The 21,673-nt window shown below is 44.1% G+C and overlaps 1 protein-coding gene across 1 annotated transcript in view; it reads right to left on the bottom strand.

Annotated features, from left to right (window-relative positions):
• Positions 1–7,368, bottom strand: part of SCGN (secretagogin, EF-hand calcium binding protein) — a 42,490-nt gene extending 35,122 nt beyond the window's left edge. The window contains exons 1-2 of the mRNA XM_039525724.1: positions 7,154–7,368; positions 6,242–6,312 (exon numbers count right to left, since the gene is read on the bottom strand). Of these exons, the coding sequence (XP_039381658.1) occupies positions 6,242–6,312; positions 7,154–7,226 (144 nt within the window). The 5' untranslated portion in view covers positions 7,227–7,368. The remainder of the gene's footprint in view (positions 1–6,241; positions 6,313–7,153) is intronic.
• Between the last annotated feature and the right edge of the window lie 14,305 nt (positions 7,369–21,673).

Here is a 21,673-nt window from a genome sequence, read left to right as displayed (position 1 = left end):
ATTAAAAATGCAAATGTTCATGTATTATTGTGGGTCTGTATGTAACTTGTTTGGGAGGGAAACGTGACTAATGTAAATTCAGGGAAGTGTTACGAGCTTCAAAGGACTACTTGAAACAATGTGAACCTTTAAAGTTAAGTGGGTTTCCCAGGAAATTTCCAGGGAGAGGCGCATGCAAATGTTACCCACTTAGGTTATGCAAGAGCTCAGCCTTTTGAAGCTCTGCCCTGAGGAGGGGACCTTTTGTCTGCTGATCACCTGTTACATGAGGACAAGGTCAGAGGCCCAAATAGTAGGAGTGACTCTGAGATTCATGGGTGCGCTTATTCTGAGCTAATAGTTGTTACAAACCTATGGCTGCAAAAAAAAACAACAAACCCTACGTGAGGCTGGAAGGTTGGGGGTGATCTCTGGTAAGCTTATTAGCATGGGTGCAAGTTCTTTGATATATTTTCTCTAATGCTTTCACCTTAAGAATAAACATGCTTGCTTAGGAAAGCTGTGTGGTATCGTGAACAATTATGCTTTTTATAGCCTGTGAACCAGCTTCAATAGGCGAGAGCTCCACATCAGACTATTCCATAACTCAGTGGTTAGAGCACTCACCTGAGAACTGGGAAAACTCACATTCAGATCCCTGCTCCACATCAGGCGGGGCAGAGGGGACATGTAACCCGGGTCTCCCACATCCAGGTGAATACGCTAGTCATTGGGCTAAAAGTTACAAGGGAAGCTGCCACTATTTCCTATTCCCACCCCACAGAGTGTTTTTCTTGCAAAACAAAAAAACCCAAAACAAACAAAAACAACAACTGCTTAGGGCCCTAACTCCAGGAGAGCTGTGAATTCCAAGCAGTGATAGTTGCCTCCCTGCAGCACCAAACTCCCTGAGAGGGACAGGACTCAGGCCACACCTCTCTCCTTGACATTTCCTACTAGCTAAGTTAGGCAGCAGCCTGCTCAAGCCATTTCTACACTACAGAATTATGCCGACCTAACTTACCGTAATTATTAAATTGCTTGGGTGTATGTGCACACTTTGCTCCTTGTGTTGTTGGAGTTCATCCTCACCAGGACCACTTGTATCGATTGTATTGTCAGTGTGAGGCATTGTGGAACAGCTGCTGAAAGCCAGTAACAGTTGATGTAAGCAATGCAGTGTCCACACTGACACTGCGTCCACCTAGTTACATCACCCGTGACTCTATGCCACATGGGGAATTTACTAAATTGGTGTAAAAAGGCACTTATGTCGGTGGGAGTCAAATTTAAGTGAAAACACTTCCACAGCTAGATCGCTGCAATGCAGCTTAGTCAACTTCACCCTGTAATGTAGACCAGGCCTCAGTATGATGGTCTTTTGTGGATCCCATTCTGTGACAGCTAACTCTTTCTTCCATGCACTGGGCATGTAGGTACCTAACTCAGAGGCTGTGGATTCCACTGGGTGCAGCAAGGTGCCTAAAAGTTAGGCACTGCAACACTGAGCATCGCAATGCCTAAGTCCCTTTGTGGATCTAGTCCTTAGCCCATCAGTATAGACTAGTAATTAGACTACAGAATCCTACCATAACATAATACCATATGTATTAGAGAGATGAGGTGAGTGAGGTAATATCTGTTACTGGACCAACTACTGTTGGCGAGAGAGACAAGCTTTTGAGCTTACACAGAGCTTTTCTTCTGGTCTGTGAAACTAACTTGACCTGTCACTGCTAAATACAAGGTCTGAACAGATTGTTTAGCATAAGTAGGTAACAGATTTCAAGGGACCATTCAAGGTGAAGTGGCCCATTAATCTACATCTACTTGCAAATCAAGGGAGTTATGGTAGAATTGTAAGACCTGATAGCTTTTCATAGTTAGATAAGGAAAGGAGGGGTTGGATCTGGGATTTGGTTTGGCCCATTATAAAGTTAGGGGCCCTTTGCAAAATTCAGATCTTCCTTTGCTTCAAAACACCACAAAAGTTCAAAGATATTTCGATTCAAGACTTTGGTTTGGACCCATCTACACTAGTGACACATTCTGAATCCTCTTTCTTGCCCGGTGCTCGTAATCCACAAATCTGATTCTCAAGTGGCTCATAGACTCTGTCTTTAATTGTTTCCCCAGCTGCTTTGATGCACTTGCATTTACTGTCAGACGAAGATGTAGCAGAGAAGCTGGGAAAAATAACAGAGTTACAGATTACAGTGGTCATTAGGGGGAAAATAATAGCTTAGAGAGCGGAGGTTGAAAAAATATAATTATGAAACTGTTCACTATTCAAGCAGAGACAACTTCCAGAGCTGATAGTTATTTATCACTTGTATAGCACTTTGGAAATAGTAACTAATTAATCCTTGCAATGTGTCTGCAAGGTATGTCATTAAGTGTTATTGTCTCTCTGTAGCAGAGGGTAGAAGAGGCATAGAGGTTAAGTGCCCATAAAAGGAATCAGTGTCAAAACTAGGATTAAAATGCAGAGATCCTAGCTCCCAGCCCTGTGCTGATATCAGTAGGCAATGTGTTTCTTTAGGGTAATGAAAAATAGTTCCATGGGGGCCCTTCACTTTTTCCACTGTGGGAAGGGGATCTTCACACATCAGTAGGACGCATGTATGGAATAGGTGATGTGTACAGAAAGAAAAATGGTGGGTAAACATAATGTTATATGATAATTATACAAAAATAAGTCATTCATATACAGTGCTACAATGCTCATGATGCTTAAGAGACAAATAAGAAAAAGTCCTTTCCTTGTGGAGTGTCCAATCAGAGCACAAAATTCTACTCTCAGACTTACTCAGCAGCATCAATGGGAGATCCACCCATGCAGGGAAAGCAGAATACTTCCCTATGGATTTGAGATAATTTTGCCATTAGTTAAACAATGAGAATTGAAAATAGACCATAGATTGCAAGGCCAGAAGGGACCATTGTGATCATACACAGGGGGTCAGATTATAACACAGACCATAGAACTTCTCCAAAATGATTCTTGGAGCATATCTTCTAGATCAGTGGTTTTCAAACTTTTTTTCTGGTGACCCAGTTGAAGAAAATTGTTGATGCCTGTGACCCAGTGGAGCTGGGGATGAGGGGTTTGGACTGTGGGAGGGGCTTGAGGCTGGAGCAGAGGGTTGGGGTGTGAGGGTGAGGGCTGCGAGGTGGGGCCAGGAATGAGGGGGTCAGGGTTTGTGGGGGCTCTGGGCTGGGGTAGGATATTGAGGTGTGTGATGGGGTCAGGGTTCTGGGGTGGGGCTGCAAGCTCTGGGGTGAGGCTGGAGATGAGGGGTTTGGGGTGCAGGAAGGGGCTCTGGGTTTGGGGGGGCTCAAAGTTGGGATAGGGGATTGGGGAGTGGAGTTGAAGCATGGGCTTATCTTGGGTGGCTCCCAGTCAGCAGCAAGGCGCGGTGCTAAGGCAGGCTTCCTGCCTGTCCTGGCACCGCAACCATGCTGCATCCTGGAAGAGCCCAGCACAAGGTCCGGCTTCTAGGTGGAGGCACGCAAGTGGCTCCACGTGTGTCTCACATGCAGGGATACCACCCCCCCTTCAGCTCCCATTGGCCAGGAGCCAGTGCTCAGGGCAGGGCCAGTGTGCAGAGCCCCATGGCCCCCCGCCTAGGAGCCGGATCTGCTGCTGGCCGCTTTCGGGGCTCAGCGCGGTGTCAGAACAGTTTGGGACTAGCCTGCCTTAGCTGGGCAGCACTGCCGACGGGACTTTTAACGGCCCAGTCAGCGGTGCTGACCTGAGCTGCCATGACTCAGTGCCTTACGACCTGCAGTTTGAAAACCACTGTTTTAGATAAACGTCCAATGTTGTTTTAAAAATTGTCAGGGATGGAGAATCGACTGTGACCTTAGGTAAATTGTTCCAAACTACTCTCACTATTGAAAATTTACACCTAATTACTAGTCTGAATTTGTCTAGCTTCAACTTCCAGCCACTGGATTGTGTTAAACTTTTCTCTGCTAGATCTACAAGCCTGTTATTAAATATTTGTTCTCCAGGTAGGTACTTATAGATTGTAATCAAGTCATCTCTTATGCTTCTCTTTGTTACACTAAATAGACTGAGCTCCTTGAGTCTATCAATATAAGGCATGTTTTCTAATCCTTTAGTCATTCTTGTGGCTCTTCTCTGAAGTTTCTCCAATTTATCAACATCCTTCTTGAATTGTGGCTATCAGGGGAAGGGATGCAAGGCAATGCATGATCATATTGTCTAAGGGCCATATACTGGCCCCCTCACTGTTAAGTGGCACCTTACCGCTCCCACTGATTTCACTGAGAATCCTTTGCAAAGCAAGATACTACTCTCCATATGAGTAAGTGTGACAGAATCTGTTCCTTAAATTTAATTCAGAGGGTTTTTATTTATGTGAAACTTTTTCTTATAATAGCAACAGTAGATATAGAAAATGAGAGATGTAGAAAGGAAAAGAAGACTGATTTAATAACTTTTAGCAATAATGAGAGTTGTCATTATGTACCCTGTTTAACAAAGGGAAAAAATATGTTCCATTATGAACCCTGTAGATACTGATTTCTGTGCACTACTGTTTTGGTATGTAATGCCCTATTTCATGTCATGAAACAGACTTCATGCAGACCTCTGTATGTGATACATAATCACGGGAACATAGGACTTGCTGTACTGCAGCAGTCTCATGGCCCATCTAGTCCAATACTACAGTGGCCAGCACCAGACACTTCAGAAGACAGTGCAAGAAACCCCACAGCAGGCAAACATCAGATAATCTACACTATGAAATTCGTCTCCTAACACCTCATAATTAAAGTTTGGCTTAAACCCCAAAGCTTGAAGTCTCATATCCCTTCCAATACTTTCTTTAGCGTTGTTATAAATCTAGATATTCTTATCTATATAAATGTTGATCCCTCTTTGAATATTGCTAGGTTCTTGGTCTTGATAACATCCTATGGCAATGAGTTCTAGTCAATATCTGCATTGTGTGAAATAACACTTTTATCAGTTTTGAATATGCCACCTTTCAGTTTAATTCAATGCCCTTTTTTCTTGTGTTATGAAGCAGGGAGAATGGAAGCTTCCAATTTTATCTCCTTTTTAAAATAAATAATCACAGTCTTTTCAACCTCTTTTCATATGAATATTTCTATATCCATAATCATTCTCATTCCTCATCTCGGAATCCTCTCTGCCTTTATGCAATTTATATCTGAATTCTAAATAGACTTTTCTATACATGCCAACAATATTTCATAATAAAACTATTCTTTTTGCAAATGAAACAAAAGTTCCTTTTTGTTTAGAATAATTACAAATTGGAGTATATAAGACCCCCATTCTAATTTTGCATGTTATAATCAGAAATCTGTTCAGATTTAACTAGCTTGTTTTTCCTGTCTTATTATCTGTTTTTATTTAATGGAGCTGCTTCACATTTATTTGCTGTGCCCATTTCTTCTATTTTAAGAGATGCTGACTTTTTTTTTCTTGTATTTGATCCTGTAGTGAAAAGATAATTTTTTTAAATGTAATCTTTGTGCAAATTCTAGGACAGACTTATTCAGTGGCAGTAGTTCTCTCTGACATTCAAAGGCAAAGTATGAACTGAAGATAACGGCGAAAAGGGAGATTTTAGCATAAAACTTTTTATACTTTTTGATTTGTGGACAGCATAAGATCAGAAGCACTGATAAACAGTATGAAACAGAGCTCAAAAAAACCAAACCCAAACAAAGATACACAAGTCTTGATCTTATGAGCAGTATGTTTGACTCATATGTTTATCCTTTAGCCACTTCTAAGAATGAAGGCAAAACTCTTCATAAGCACTGGTTAAAATTACTGCAGGAAGAGTTCTATGGTAGTTTTATTTCCAAAGTCAATGATCATATTAACAAATCAGCATTGTTTTGAATCAAGCATAAATACTTGCTACTTTCCCCTCCAAGATTAAAATCTAAATTAAAGAATTTCAGTTCCATTTTTATCATTTAAATGGATTTTCCTTCAAGCTTTCAAAGAGGAGATTTGGTTTGTGCCAAAATTATAACCTTGGAGTGAGTAACAGATGTTGGACCGAAAATAAACAGCTCTAATACTGGTAGAGTTATTGCACCTGTTTCTCCTAGCACCTGTTGTTGCTAGGAGAAAATAAAACCCTTTATCTTTGGTCTCACTAAGGAAACTAGTAGTCACAGAGCAAAGAGCACAAAACCTTTTTAAACGCAATTGTCTTCACATGCATGTAATTTGGTAAGTACTTACAGATGTGCCCAGTTTCTTCAGTAGATGATGAAAAAAATTATCAAGCTCCTTCCCCTCTATGTAACCATTGTCTAAATACAATTAAAACATACATGATTGAACAGACATAATTATTGCTCTAACGCTAAGCACAACTTACGAACTATAGAACCATTTTTGTTTATAGAAACTGTGCCAAGTTGGGGCAATGTTCTCTTTATTCCTAAATAACTCTATTCATCCTTCCTATCTTATGACACATCGCTTAAAGTTGGAAGTTGTTATATTTAATTCAAAGTCTTAGTATTTTAATATTTTTATTTTTTTCTTTATTATATTGTAAAGATCTTGGGGGGAAAAAAGGAAAAAAGAAGCAGTAACGGAGTAGACAAATATTTTGTGCTCCCAGTGCATTCTCTGCAAGGGAAGTTTATTGTTAAAATTCTTTTCCCTTATGTATATAAGATCAACCCTGTGAAGTTCAGGATTTCCTGGAAGGACTGATTCAGCTACTCAGTGCTGGTGGATGCTCAGCAAGTACTTGATTTAAAAAAAAATTCTCGTTGTTGCTCAAAGAGAACATTTGTCCTGATTTTTGCTGCCCGGTGTTAACGCTATCAACCTGCTTGCGGGCTATCCGGGGCGCAGGCAACATCTGCCACAGCTGGCAAACGCAGAAGTAGGTGGTAAGTCTCAGCCATATAGGAAGCCCCAGCTACATGTTACATAGACTGGGGCACCACGCTCACGTGCATCACACAGGCACAGGGCATGCACCCCTGGGGCCGCACTCAGGGGCACCGCGCCCCAGCTGCATCACAGGGGGATTCCCAGGGGCCGAAAGACCCCCCCACGCCCAGCCACAGGGGCCCGTCCCGGGACCCTCAGCGCCCCCCGGCTCGCTCCCTTCCCGCGCCAGCAAACCTCCCGCACCGTCGGCGTCGAAGCGCTGCCAGATGTGCAGGAAGCCGGCGGCGTCCAGCTGCTCCAGGGGGCTGCTGTCCATGGTGCTGCAGGGGGAGAGACCTCGCCCGAGTCCCGGCGGCGGCTGGAGCGCGTTGCCCGCCCGCGGTCCCTGCAGCGCGCCGGCCGCTCCGCCTGCCGCCCCCCGACTGACTAGGGCGGGACGTTTCCAAAGAGGAGCCCGCAGGGAGACACGCCCTGCGCTCGCGCGCATGGGCCAGGTGCGAGGCAGGGCAGAGGCCGAGCCCCAGGGAGGGGGGGGGGGAAGGGGAGAGGGAGAACTCCACTGCAAAACAGCGGTCCGCAGCTGAACCCCCCTCCCCAGTTAATAATCAACCCCCCATTCCCTGGTGTCTGGGAGCTGCAGGGATGCAAAGAGAGGACACCGCTAACTAGGCGGCGGGTCTTAGACACTGACTCCTATTGAGCCCTGTTCTGCTGGATATAGGGTGGAAGGGCAATTTAGAGAGTGCTGGCTGGGGATGCGGCAAAGAGTCCTGTGGCACCTTATAGCCTAACAAACATATCGGAGCATGAGCTTTCCTGGGTGAATATCCACTTCCTCAGGTATTCACCCACGAAAGCTCATGCTCCGATACATGTGTTAGTCTATAAGGTGCCACAGGACTCTTTACCGCTTTTACAGATCCAGACTAACAGGGCTACCCCTCTGATATCTGGCTGGGGATATTTATTTTAGCATCTCTCACAGTGGCTCTTCCCTAAGGGCCTGATCCCAAGCCCCCCAAAGTCACCTGACCGTCCTGTTTAGGGGGATGGGTGTGGTCTGAATGACATCAGCATATCAGGCTGCAGTAATGACACACACCTAGCCCTTGGAGCTGTCTGTACAATGCTGTTGAAGTCTTGGTGTATTTTTTTGCAGTGCCAATGCTTGTTTTCTCAGTCCTCTTGCGTACAGTTTTGCAAGATTGAGTTTGGTTTGCACATTTTTGTATTTTATTCAAACATGGGTAGACCTAGAAATTCAAGTACACCTAGAAGTAAGGGGAGGATTGACTTAAAATAAGAATCCTTCATGTTGGCATTGCACAGGCATCTGAAAAAGACATGTGCTTGGGATTTTTGGTGGGGGAGAGGGAGTCATCCTTAAATTATATTTTGCATGGAAAATGTGAGTTTTAATTAGAAGAAAAATGTCCTACAAGACTCCAAAAAGTTCCCTAGAAACCAAAACAATAAAAAGAAGTTCCAGAGTATTTACTAGGATTCTCCAACTCTTCATGGAAATTAAAGTCACATCTGTGACGAAGTGAGAGGGAGAATTGCACTGCCAAATATCAAAAATGGGTGCCTAATGTTTGACTGTTAGGGCTGAGCAAGAGACCATTGAAATCAACGGAAAGACTTCCACTGACTTCAATGGGCTTTGGACCAGGCCCTTAAAGAACTCATTTGTAAGTTGCAAGATTGTCAAAAGTTCTGATACCCAGCAACTCCCATTGTCTTAATTTAGAAATAGATTTGATTTCATTGGGAGCACTGCTGGAAATCCTGCCAGTCACTTAGCTAGATGCCTACATACAGGTTGAGGAGGCTAACTTTAGGCCCCTGCTTTTGAAAATCTTTGCTTGCATTTGTTCAGTAGAAGTTGCCGTTCACACAAAGAACACTATACCTGCAAATTACTTGCTTTTAGTGTTATCACATCCATGAATTACGAGTTTTTAATCTGTGGCCAATCTGTTAGATAAATATAACGTACAGATCCATAATGGACCTATTCTAAGCTACCAGAGCCCACTAACCTTTTAGGTAATTAAATAAAACCACTTGGTTGGTTTAAGTAGGGGAAGGAAAAAGCAGCTGCCATAGAGTTGAGGCATTTAATAAACAGCATGAGAGCTGTTTATTACAACTATATCACAGCCAGCTGACTGTGGTCTCCCCACTCTACTCCAGACAAAAGGTTTCTGAGATGTTCAATGGAATGCCTAGGCTGTGAGCAGCCTCAGCCAAAGGCCCCCACAATGAAGTGGGAGCCCCCGCAACAGGAGCATTAGGCAAAAAGACAGATAAATCAGGTAGTCTGGGGGTAGCCGCACAGGTACTCTCATCATCAGGACTGGACACTCCACCATTCTTTATCTGATCACTCTTTTGGGGAAGGCTGCCTCTGCTTCTCCCTTACACATCATGGACGTCGGATGGGGTTCAGCTCTCTTGACCCTCAGATCTCTAGCCATCTCTGTGTAGGCCCCAGGCCTCTGCACTTCCTTAGGAACTCCTGACTCTTTCCTACCCATGATGGACCCACAGTTCCACCAGCCATTGCTCCTGAAATGGCTTCCTGGAGCCAGCGTTCACTTACCCACTAAATTCCTTCAGGCTGATGTAGCAGAGTGGCATGCGTTCCCTGGGTATGCTTCATCACACTGCACGGCTCAAACTCTGTAAGATATCTGATAAGGGGCTTCTGCTGGGTAAGGGGAATGATGCAGTGGGGGAGGCATTCCTCCTGTCCATGCACACTCAGCCAGGATCCCTGTTCTGTCTACTCACAGAGAAGGAGCATATGGGCCTTAAACAAATATCAGTAAAAGGTATTTGCTAGTTATTTATTAACTGGCTTTTAAAAGTATGGCTCTTCCATAAATGTTTGCTCAGAGGCCATTATTGGTGACCTAGGAGACTAAACTTGGTCTTTATAAAACCCATTTTAGTTGATTTAAGGGCAATATTACCATATTTTGTAATCCTTATGGAAAGTGTCTATAGAATTTCATAGGGACAAAGGCAAGAAGGCTCTATAGAAAGTTAATAAGGTTTCAAATTACTCTAAAACCAACAGAATTTAATACAGACAAGAGATCCTTTCTATAGTTTTTCTTAATCATCCTGTAGAATTCTATAGCATATTTATAATTCTCTAGTACATTTTATAGGACAGTGCAAAGAACTTACAGAAACTTATTAGTTTTCTATAGGATTTCTCTGTAAGGGTATTTCCTAACTTCCTCTTCTGGTCCTGTAGGCAGCAGCTTGGCTCCCTAGCTGTGACATTACAGGAGCAAGAGCAGACAGGGAATGGTAAAATCTGCTTCCTGTTACTGCTGCTGTCCTTTCAGAACCTCCCAGGGCCCCAACAAATCAGGTCCAGGCTTAGGAGGGGAGGGAGGCAAGAGGGACCCACTTGATTCCTTAACCATATAGTTAACTATGTTTTCTAACTCCATGGTCATTTGAACCTTGGCACAGTCTGTACAGTTTGAGGATGGATGGTACTCACTCCTCAGCAACATCCATCTAGCCACCCTAGAGTATTATCAGTGATCTGCCTGTGGAGGAGAAAGAACATGGACTCCCCAACCCCTTCCACATCAGGACAGACAATATTGGTATAGGAAAAACAAAGCAGGAGAGGGTAAGCTCCCTTTCCCAGTCCCTGCAGCTTAGTTTGGCTCAAAGAATCAGGACTGCAATTATTCCCTCCATCTCTTAAGTCTCCTCTGTGTTGCCAGGATGCTATGTTAAATGTAGTAGTAGGACTCAATTAAAAGAACATCTTCTCTTGCTGTTTTCAATGTTATCCAATAGCGTTATCAGTTTCCACACCCCAGTTATCTGATCATAACATCAATTCATCGCAGCTCTTCCTTGCCCCTCTCCTCCAACTTCTGAAAAATTACCTTTCTTTAGCTGTGCTCGAGGGCCCCATCCAGGATGCCAGCTGGCTGGAGACCATGAGAATAACGAGCTGGAATCTGCAAGAATAAGTCCCCTCTACTGAGGGTAAGAAATGAGAGGGAGAGGTTATGACTTTTCTTCAGCTTTCATAGCCCTCCTGAGACCTAGCTCAGGAGCTGCACGATCAGTGCTACTTATGCGTCTTGCCTTCCATTCCTACTTGACCATCTGTTCTGCTTCCCACCCCCACAAAGTCTAACCCCTCCACCCAGGGGCTGGTCCCCTCCCACCACTTCAGAACCATGCTTCCCTTAGCTCCTGTTGACTTGTCCAGCCCACTGCCTGAGCAGTCTGCCTGCCCCTATTCCCATTGTCAAAGCTTCGATCCACATACCTGTCCTTTGGTCTCACTTTTGTCTGGGATTTCAGCCTTTCTACTCAATCTGGCCAGCCATACTTGCAGCCCCCGCATCCCCTTGCACTTGCAGCCACTGGAGAAGGATGTATGGTGGGTTGGCCGGCTGTCATGGAGAGAGGAGGAAGTGGGGTAGAGGCTGGCCAGGTTCATTGTACCTCAAAGAAAAGAATGGGAACATGCCACCACACAGTAGTGGAGAGAGATGCCGTTATTCCATCCAGTCCCATCTGGAGGGAGAAGGAGCTGCAGCTGGGCACAGCTTCTAGCAAGTATGATGAAGGTTTGCTGCTTCAGACCCCGTCTTTCCTCCCACTCCCCAGGCACCCTGGTGCTTAATCATTAAGAAAGAGGGGGTGGGTGGTAATTTGGCATATGCGCACACACCATCCCCAGGGCCAGTGCTAGCTCTGTGAATAGGTGGCTGATGTGGTGCGTCCTTTCTTTTCCATCTCTCACTTCACAGGACCTTCCTGATCTCAGCTCTGGCTGTAGCACCAGCTCTTTTACTCCATGCACTCTAGCTTTAGCATGGAGGAACCGCTGCCATCGCAACAGCATGCATGAAGTTGCTCTTATGTGAAGGAGCGCACCCTTGCATTTGTTACATCTCCCACATCTGCTGACTCAGCTGGTTAGTCTGTACAACCTCCCCCTAAAATATTGTCCATAAAAACTGAAGAACACGATGAAGGCTCTAGGAATATCTGAGGCTGCACCTCAAAGAAACTAATTCATGAAACTAACTAAAACTGAATGGACCCATAATCCTTAAAAGCACAAACAAATCCTAATATACTGTGCAGTGCCATCAGGAGATAATTTTGTTGGCCTTGTATTTGCCCTCACATATAATGATGACACCATGCACACTGGTAAAGTAGTTAAAACTTTTCTGAACAACAAAGAGGAGGCGGCAACCCTTAAAATCAAGGCTTGCTCTGTGAAATGAGCTTGGCAGTTTTAGGGTCTGATCCAAAGCCCTCTGGAGTTTTTTCAGTAACTTTCCATGAGCTTTGCTTCAATCCCTTGGTTCAATTCCCAGTGTGAAAGCTTCCACATCACAAACCACACCACCACCACCACCGGCCCTACTTAGCAGCCTCATCTCAAAGAGTATGAATGAGTACTCAATATGAACTAACCTCTCTCTCATGGAGATAGCCCCTCTGGATCAGAGCTCAGGCCCATTGGCAGGGCAGTAAGAAGATGCTGGCATTGCCACTCACTCTGCTGTACCTGTTCAGTGGTAAATACGAGATACCAGTCTCCAGAGCTGTCAAACAGAAGCACTAAAGTATCAAATACACACACAAAGGATCATCACTTGGACAGCCTGCACTCCAGCCACAATCGTACCTAGGTACCCAAAGATGACAAAGACACTCCAAGAAGGTTGAGAGGGTAAAGGGAAGATACACAAGAGATTTGGGAAAATATCCCACAGCAATTTCTTAAGATCTCTAATATCGTGGAAGACCACATGAATGTCATTGCAAAAACCCAAGTACTAAAGATGCTGAACAATGTATAGTGATATCAACTATAAAACTATGCTCATCATTTAAGGTGTAATTGTATAATGATTAATCCATTTGGTATAGGCTACTCAATAAGGCATGGAGTTGGAGGCCTGAAGTATTTCTTTGGGCCAGATTCTGATACCCTTTCTCATGATGAGTAGCTACTTATTATCTGAGTAGTCTCATTGATATCAATGGGGAGGGGAGTACTTGTGGAGTAAGTTACTACTTGCTGCAAGGAAGGCTCTCAGAATGTGGCTCTTAATTTATAGCGTTATTAAACATGTATTCTAAGAGGTATGCAGTAAGGCCCAAATGATCTTCTTACCACTCTGCCAGGATAATGTTGGTGGGCACCAGGGAATTCAATGTTGCCCCATTGAAAACTCTTCCCCGTAACCAGTGGAGTGGACTCTGTGTCCTTACTTACTGGGAAGGAAGCAGCTGAAGGGTCAGAGGGTGTGTATAGGAGCAGATCTGCCAGCCATCCCCTGGCCCCAGCCCCAAAGAGAACTTGGCACTCAAGAGTCGGGGACCTTTCACATAGGCTTTTAACATCCTGCCCTAAAACTTACACAGCAGAACATCAGTGGTTCTAAAGTGTATGGAGTTATGTGGACCAAAATAGAGGGACTCCCAACAAGTTGCATTATTTCAGCAAGGTGCTCCTCAGAATACAGTATTTTTGAAGAATAAATTGAAATGTGGATTTACCACCACCAGACTTAAAACAACATGAGTACATCTGCCATATATTCTGTTTTCTTAATAAAGCAGGTTTCTCTCAGAGTGATTGTTTCTATGTGCAAAGCACTTCAGGTTGTTCATTCACTCTATGTACTCAGGACCAGAGAACCTCTTTAGTAGTGTCTGCGTGGTCCGCACATGTGCCCTTGCCCCGCCCTGAGGTAATAAAAGGGGCTGCTGGACAACCATGGTCAGCTTCAGTGCTTTTGTTGACTGCCTCAGCTTCTCTGTAAATAGTTTTAAAACATTTTATAGGTAGCTTTAGGGATTTGGTTCATATCACTTTAATATCAGCCAAAGTATCCATCTACCTATGATTTACCATGTGCCGCAATGTAACTTGGGAAGATGTGGCGTGGCATTCGCTTGACATGTGTAAGTCTCTTGCCTTTAACCTGCAAAGAATGAAATCATTTCAGAAGTTCCCTAGGCTCTGTCTCATTCATGGAACGTACAAAAGGAGAGGCCATCTCCTCACAGAGGCTATTGAAATGCATCTCAGTGTGCATTCTACTTCTGCTACAAGGTGAACCATGTCTCTTTGACAGCCATGTGAGAATGCATTCAACTTTTGCTCAGGCAGCATGGGTGGCTTCCCTTAGAGAGATCCCTATTACTGACATCTGCAGAGCGGCAACTTGGAGTTCCATACATACCCATACTAGATACTGTGCACTAGTGCAAGCAGCTGCTTCTCATGCCTCTCTAAGCAGGGCAATTCTGCAATCTGTTGTGTAATAGGACTCCAGGCACCTGCTTCCTTCAAGAAACACCACTCATGAGTCACCTGACCATGCACAACACAGGTACAGTCACTCCTTAAAGAACGAAAGGTTACTCACCTTGTAGTAAAGTGAGTTCTTCAAGATGTGTTGCCCTTATATGCCCACTACCCATTCTCCTTTCCCCACTGCCTGGTGTCCCCTGGCTGGGAACTGCTGTAGAGAAAGAATTAAGATAATGGCAGTCTGGCAGCCCCTTCTTTTCCCCTCGGTGGGAAGCACAAGGAGAGTGGGGGGATAGACAGATACTGCTAAGGAAAATTTTCTGTTCTGGGGTGCATGTGCATCCTGAAGTACACTACACATAGGGACAACACATCTTAAAGAACTCCAGTCACTGTAAGGTGAGCAACCCATCCTTTTTGTTTTACATTTATTTTAGACATTAACAGAAGCCACAGGATTACAGATTTACAGCATCTGAAACAAAACTGGGATTATTTTAGATTAAAATATTGCTCCTATAAACCTTTTTTGTGTGGTGCCATAATCTTATAACAAAAAGGTCTTGTCCTATCTGTGGATTACATCATAGTTGTAAAGGATTTCAAAACAGTTGTTACTAACAGTAAGCCCAAAGGACTTGAAATAACTGTATTTCATCCCATTGCATCATACTGATATAGTTCTAATATTTTGAAATCTACACCATTTTCTACCCTTTTTTATTCAGAAATAGATGGAAAGATAATTTAATAATATTTAGAGGAAGAGATTTTTCCATTAAGTCTTCATGAGGGCAGATTGTTAGTTCAGATATTTCTTTTATTGGTTTATTTTCAAATTATGGCAATTAAACTTCAAATCACAAAGAACCTTTTTGGTTCTTACGTAGTTCTGGGATCTATTCTCATTTTGACCATATAGAGCAAAAGTATTTTTATGTAGCCACAATTATCATTAGCTTTGGAAGAACACTGCAAAAACATATGTCAATATCTGTTTTACTCAAAACTGTGAATATAAATTAATTATAAATTAATTAATAATAAAATTAATGACCAGGGGTAATGAAAAAATTAACTAAGGTGACAGCTTCCTCTGAATCACCTACCTTGTTTTGTAGTCAAAACTGTAAACTCTCCATAACAGACTCTCTTGACCTAGGATAATTGTGGACTGCAAATGTTTTGTTCACAACCATGTTTGCAAGAAGAAAAAGTGCCTCAAATACATAGTGACTTCAGTAGGGTTTGGATCAGGCCCCATGCATGAGTAATTATGCTGGAAGTGTTTGCCTAGCTGTCTTGAAATCTCTTTGTGGGTATGGGAGTCTTCCAATCAGGGAACAAAACAATACCATGTAACTTAGGTGACCAGTCACAAAGTGCAATAGTGAATTACCAATAGCAAATTGTCAGAGTAATAATTACAGTAAATAATCTGTGAGAAACCCATAGGCTAAAATGTGTCTATTTAAAGGATTCATCAAGTAATTGCAGAAGACAAAATGTGCATAAAAATCCAGGTCTGTTTGTGGGTAATTTTCAAACAGAATAATGAGCTACATGTAAATAAATTATTATTGGGCAATAGGGCCCCCAGCTGTAACTATCAGCTTCATACTTTTGTGTCTCCAGAAGGAGAACTAGGACCCTCTTCAGCACATAGATTTGAGGCCAGAATTTGGCCCTTTGCTTTGCACAGAGTACCTGAAAGAGAGTAAAAGTTGCAGCTGTATGAATGAGATTAGCGTCCCAAACAAATAATTTTAGCAGCTACCCTCAGCCTTGCAGTGGTTAAAGACAATAATGATGATGCTAGCATAGGTACCCCTAAGCATAGTTGCTTTTGCCTTCTCAATGAGCGTGCAGTGATTGCTGGTAATTTTTGTCAAGTGTCTACCTACTTTGTGTGTATTAATACCATAAAGAACATGAGTTTTAATTCCCAGCACTAATCGCCTCACATCATATGATTTAAATTAGAGCAGGCAGAAGTGTTTATGCCAAATGAGCTGTTCCAAGCAGCTGGAGTTAGAGATGGTACGAGCAAAGCATTGCAGCCTGGTAAGGGGTCTTCGAGAGTTGCAGAACAGTAAATGCTGGAGAAGCAGATAAAAGACATACTGAAGGGGGAACTAAATCAAAATAATAGATTAAATGCACCCCCAGGAAAATCAAGTTGGAGATAAAGCTCTATCTTGAAAAAAAGATGCTCTCTCCCCACCCCACGCCCTCACCAAAAATCTAGGATGGGCACAAGCTTATTTGCAGTCCTTGAGTCCCATTCCGAGTCCTGTTGTCCCCCTCCAGCACAGCTCCCAATAACACAGTGCTAGGGTGGGCATTTTTTGTTTGTTTGTTTAAATGTATTATATTGAAGGTAGACATCCAGGTACTTGGGGATGGTGACCAATACAAACCTCTAAATCATGTGGATTGAAGGGTGGAATAGGAGGGATGATGGGGCTAATTAGTTAAAGAAATGATAATCCCATTATGACTGTAGCCACAACTTGAGTTCCAGCAAAAGATCATCCACATATCATGTGCAGCCACCAGCATTTCCAGACATCAGTCTTCATCTGCTCCACTAGGATTTTGGACCTTCCATCCACTGGATCCTGTTACACCCTTCTCTGATAGATTAAAAAGCCCTTTATTAAATATTTGTTCCCCCCGTAGACACTTATAGCCTATAATCAAGTCATCCCTTAACCTTCTCTTTGTTAAACTCAATCGATCGAGCTTTTTGATTCTATCACTATAAGGCACGTTTTCCAATCCTTTAATCTTTCTCATGGCTCTTTTCTGAACCCTCTCCAATTTATCAACAACCTTCTTGAATTGTGGGCACTAGTACTGGACACAGTATTCCAGCAGTGATCGCACCAGTGCCAAATATGAGGTACAATAACCTCTCTATTTCGACTCGTGATTCCCCTGTTTATGCATCCCAGGTTCGCATTAGCTCTTTTGATCAGACTGGGAGCTCACATTCAACTCTTCAGGGTAAGGTATAGGTGACCTCCCCTCCCTCTCACTGGCTTGTGGTTAGCAGCAACTCCCTTTCATCCTGGTTAGTATGGGGAGGACTCAACAGGTCGGGAAATCTGCAGAGAGCCAGGGCCGTCCTCAGCCATTTGGGTGCCTTATGCAGCCCCCCCTGTGGGGGGAGGCAGGAGCTGTGGGGGGCCACGTTTGGGGAAGCAGAGCAGCCTGGCCCCTGCCCGCTCCCCCCGCCAGCTCCCAGCCGCGGTGCTCCACTCTGCTTCCCGCTGCCGGTGAGAGCTGGGGCCAGTCCTTTCCCCAACCTGAGTGACATGGCTGGGGCCGGGGCAAGGGAAGGGCTGAGGCTGTGTGTCTCTGCTTCCTGCTGCCAGTGAGTGTGGGGGGCGATCCTTTCCCCATACTCAGCAGCGGTGGGAAGTGGAGGCCGTGGCTGGGAGCTGGCAGAGTAGAGCGGGCTGGGGCCAGGTTGCTCCGCTTCCCACCGCTGCCGGGAAGAGGTGGAATGGGGGCGGGCCGGGGGTGGAGCAGGGGGGAAGGGTAAGAAGCAGGGCCAAAGGAGTTGTCCAGGGCCCCACACCCCCTAAGGAGGGCCCTGCCCCTTGCAGGGGGGGCCAGCTGAGGGATAGGGCTGGTTGCCGGGGCTGGTGCTGCCATGTATGCAGCACGTAGCTGTCTAGGGCATCATGAAATTTGGGGTAATTTCAGGGTGCCCTATGCAGCTGCGTATGCCTAAGGATGGCCTTGGAGAGAGCAGAAGGAGAAGCTGGTCTCTTACTGAGGAGTTTCTGGGACTCCCAGTTTTGTACCTTAACCATGAGCAGCACCCAATGAGGAAGTATAGGCAGCCCAACAGAGTCTCCTAAATCACCTCCTTTTCTATATTGGAAAAATCTGTCCCCTATCCCCAACCATCTACCCTGGGGGAGGAGTTCCCGCCCATCACTGACAGCTCCCCTTCCCCTGGTTACATTCTGCCCAGGTTCTTGAACTTTTTGCTGTTACACTTAGGCAACTTGCAAAGCTGCAGAAAGTTGTGGGCAGTTAAGGAACAAAAGTCAAAAATCTTTTTGCTGACCATATGCTGATTTTTGTTACTCAGCCAAAGGCTGCCATCACAGTTATTCTTAATGACATTAATTATTTCAGCAATCTGCTAGGCTTTAACATTAATTTTAATAAGGTGGAAGCTGAAAACTTTCCATATGGTTCTCCTGCACCAGCCTCTGAGTCTGTTCCATTTAAACAAGCTAAATAAAAAAGAAAAGCCTTTAATGTTTGGCCTCTCTGTAACATCGTCTTTCAGCAGAGATTAGAGAGTTAACTTTACTCCTCTGCTAAATTAAAGCAAATTGGATTTGGCTAGGCAGCAGTCCTTTCCTGGGCAGTATCAATCTAATTAAAATGATCATTCTCCCATGCAGCTTTTATCCTCTTCAACTCAACTTGCCAAGAGGAGAGGGGAGGAAGACTTTAAAGATTTAGTGGCTGGGGTCAGGCGTTAGGGTTCATCAGATAGGAGTAAAACTCTACACTATCATTTAGGTAATATCATCTCTGCTAAGGAGAAAGGGAAGACTGGAGTGCCTGATCTTTACTGTCTTAGTTGGGCTTATCAGATGCATACACTCATAATAAGGCCCCCAGGATATTTGATGTAGAAATGTCAAAATTGACCTCTCTGTTACTTTATTGACAAAAATTCCTTTCATATTGGAATAAAGTTCTTGTATTTGCTGGCACATCTGACTCTCTTTGCTGTAGGATATGGAATGAGACACAAGGGTAGAAGGAGCTCAGCTCCTGCTACCTTGCCTAAAAGGTGCATCTTTCCTTAGCTCCTATAAGAGGTGATCTGGAGTTGTCTTCCCCATGTTGGAAATTTAGGGGGATGGTATTGGTGGCACAGCACTTTGGTGAAAATTGCTGGTTGTTCCTGGAGCTCACACAGAAAAAAATTAGTGGGTGCTTAGCACCCACTGGCAGCTAAGCTCCCACCCTCCGCCCAGAGCCCCCCTGTCCGCTGGCAGTCCTGCTGATCAACTCTTCCCCCTCCCTCCCAGTGCCTCCTGCATGCTGCAGAACAGCTGTCCCATGGCATGCAGGAGATGCTGGGAGGGAGGGGGAGAGGTGGGGACAGGGCACACTTGGGTGACGGGGAGGGAAGAGGCAGGGCAGGGGTGGAGTGGGGGCAGGGCTGGGGCAGAGCTGGGGCGGGAATAGGTGGGGCAGGGGGGCTTGGAGGAAGAGGTGGAGTGGGGGGGGGTCGAACATCCCCTGAGTAGAGAGGAAGTCGGCACCTGCTAGAGCCCTGCAGTGCTAGGTGTTGTACATCCAAGCTGAGAGTCCCTGCCTAGGAACACTTACAATTTAGACAAGACAGATCAAAGATGGGACATTTTACAGCTGGGGAACTGAGGCACAGTCCGATTAAGTGACTTGCCCAAGGTCACACTAGGTGGCACAGCAGGACAGCTCACCTGAGTCCAGGCCAGTGTTTTAACCCTCAGACCATCCTTCCTCTATTATTAAAGCACTGGACACAGAAAACAACATGGTCTCTGGCTGTTGGAATTTTACATTGAGACTGACAGAAAACACAAAGCACAGGGAGACTCAGATGAAGGTGGATTTCCCACCCTCCCCCAATTTTGTCTCTCCCTTTGCTTTAATATTATGGGTGGTGGTGGTCAGCATTTGATTACTTTGTGGAAGAAGGGACCTTTGTGGATGGATGTGGATGAAGAGAAGCCAGTGCCTGAAACACTGGGATTGAGAAGAGATTCCCATGTAGACTCCTTTAGCGACAAAAGAAATAGAACATTCCCCCAAGCCCATGTTTCTTTGCCTTTTCTACAGTGCAGGGATTTCTGAAATGGAAGAAGCCTCCCATTCATTTGTCGCATTGATCAGCCTCTCGCTACTGAGAATAAGTCAGCTTCATAGTTTATGTGGGGGTGTCAGAGTTCTCCGGGAAACCTCTGAAGCAAAACCTAAGGTTTGGGAAAAGGACCGTCATGTTAATTAACCTATACATGACTGAAGAGGTAGGAACATAGGTGGCTCAGACCAGTATCTTGTGATAAATGACAGCACCAGCTAATCAGGAGAAAGTGAAGAAACCCCAGAACTGGCAATTTTATACTAATCTCTGTCCATGGTAGTAACTATTTCTAAACTGCCATAAATTGACTGATCTATGCCTGGAAGTCTGAGTGTTTATATCCTTTATAGAAAAATACTCCATGCCACTTGCTTACGTTGCTGTGCATTTCAAAAAGCACAGTATGAATATACAGATAAGGGCCCAACTTTTCCCTCATGCAACCCAAAGAAGTCAATGAAGATAATACTAAGAGTGGTTAGGCTCATGCCCACCAGATGTCTCTAACCACTGCAGTTACATAGTGTGAGCCAGTCTTCTTTCATAAGCCATCAATCTCAGTGAAGCCATGAACCGTTCTCATGATTCTCAAATACTCTGCCATCATTAAATGGAAAAAGTCTCTCTGGAGTAGAGCTGGTTGGGAATTTTTTGACAAAATGCATTTTCATCAGAAAATGCTGATTAATTAAAACTGATATTGTTCACGGGAAAGGGTCTGTTTTCACAAATTGTCTGTTTCAGAAAAAAATTGGAAAAAGTTGCAAAATTGACAACACACCATATTCTGATATTTTCAAAATGAAAAAAAAACAACCTTCTGTTTTCTAAGGTAAACAACTTTTCATTTCCAATTTTAAGTTCATTTACAGGTTAAAAATTTAAAAAAGGGGCAATTTTTTTTTAAATTATAGGAATGAAATCTTTTGATTGACTCCCCTGCCCTTCCCCCCCCTTCACTTTTCGGTTTGTCAAAATTTGAGATTTTGACTTTTTGTCTCAATTCAGGATGGGAAATTTTTTTGAAATCTTAAATTCTCATGGGACAGGATAACTGTTTCCCATTCAGTTCTCTCTTGAGCTGCTGCTACAGCAAGCAGGACTAGCAGAATATGGGCAGGCAGAAAATAGAAACCATGAGTCCATCAACAGGGTCCCAAATGAGGAATCTGATTTGGGTTGGGTAAGAAAGGAAGGAAGAACAATGAGAGAGAGAGAGCAAACTCTGGCTTCACTTCCATTTCTATTATTTTTATTAAAATTATGCATACAGCAGTGTAATTGTACATGCTCTTTACAAACAGAGAGTAAGGGTATGTCTACACTACAAGAATAGTTCGATTCAACTTAATTCGAATTTGTGGAATCGACCTTATGAAGTCGAATTTGTGTATCCACACTAAGGACACTAATTCGACTTTGTGATTCCACACTAATGGGACCAGCGTCGACTTTGGAAGTGGTGCACTGTGGGAAGCTATCCCACAGTTCCCGCACTCCCTGCTGCCCATTGGAATTCTGGGATTTCCCCCCAATGCAT

Source organism: Mauremys reevesii, linkage group 2 (assembly GCF_016161935.1).
Source record: "Mauremys reevesii isolate NIE-2019 linkage group 2, ASM1616193v1, whole genome shotgun sequence".
Lineage (NCBI taxonomy): Eukaryota > Metazoa > Chordata > Testudines > Geoemydidae > Mauremys > Mauremys reevesii.
Note: the sequence above shows the minus strand (reverse complement) of the source record. Positions and strands in the feature narration are given on the sequence as shown.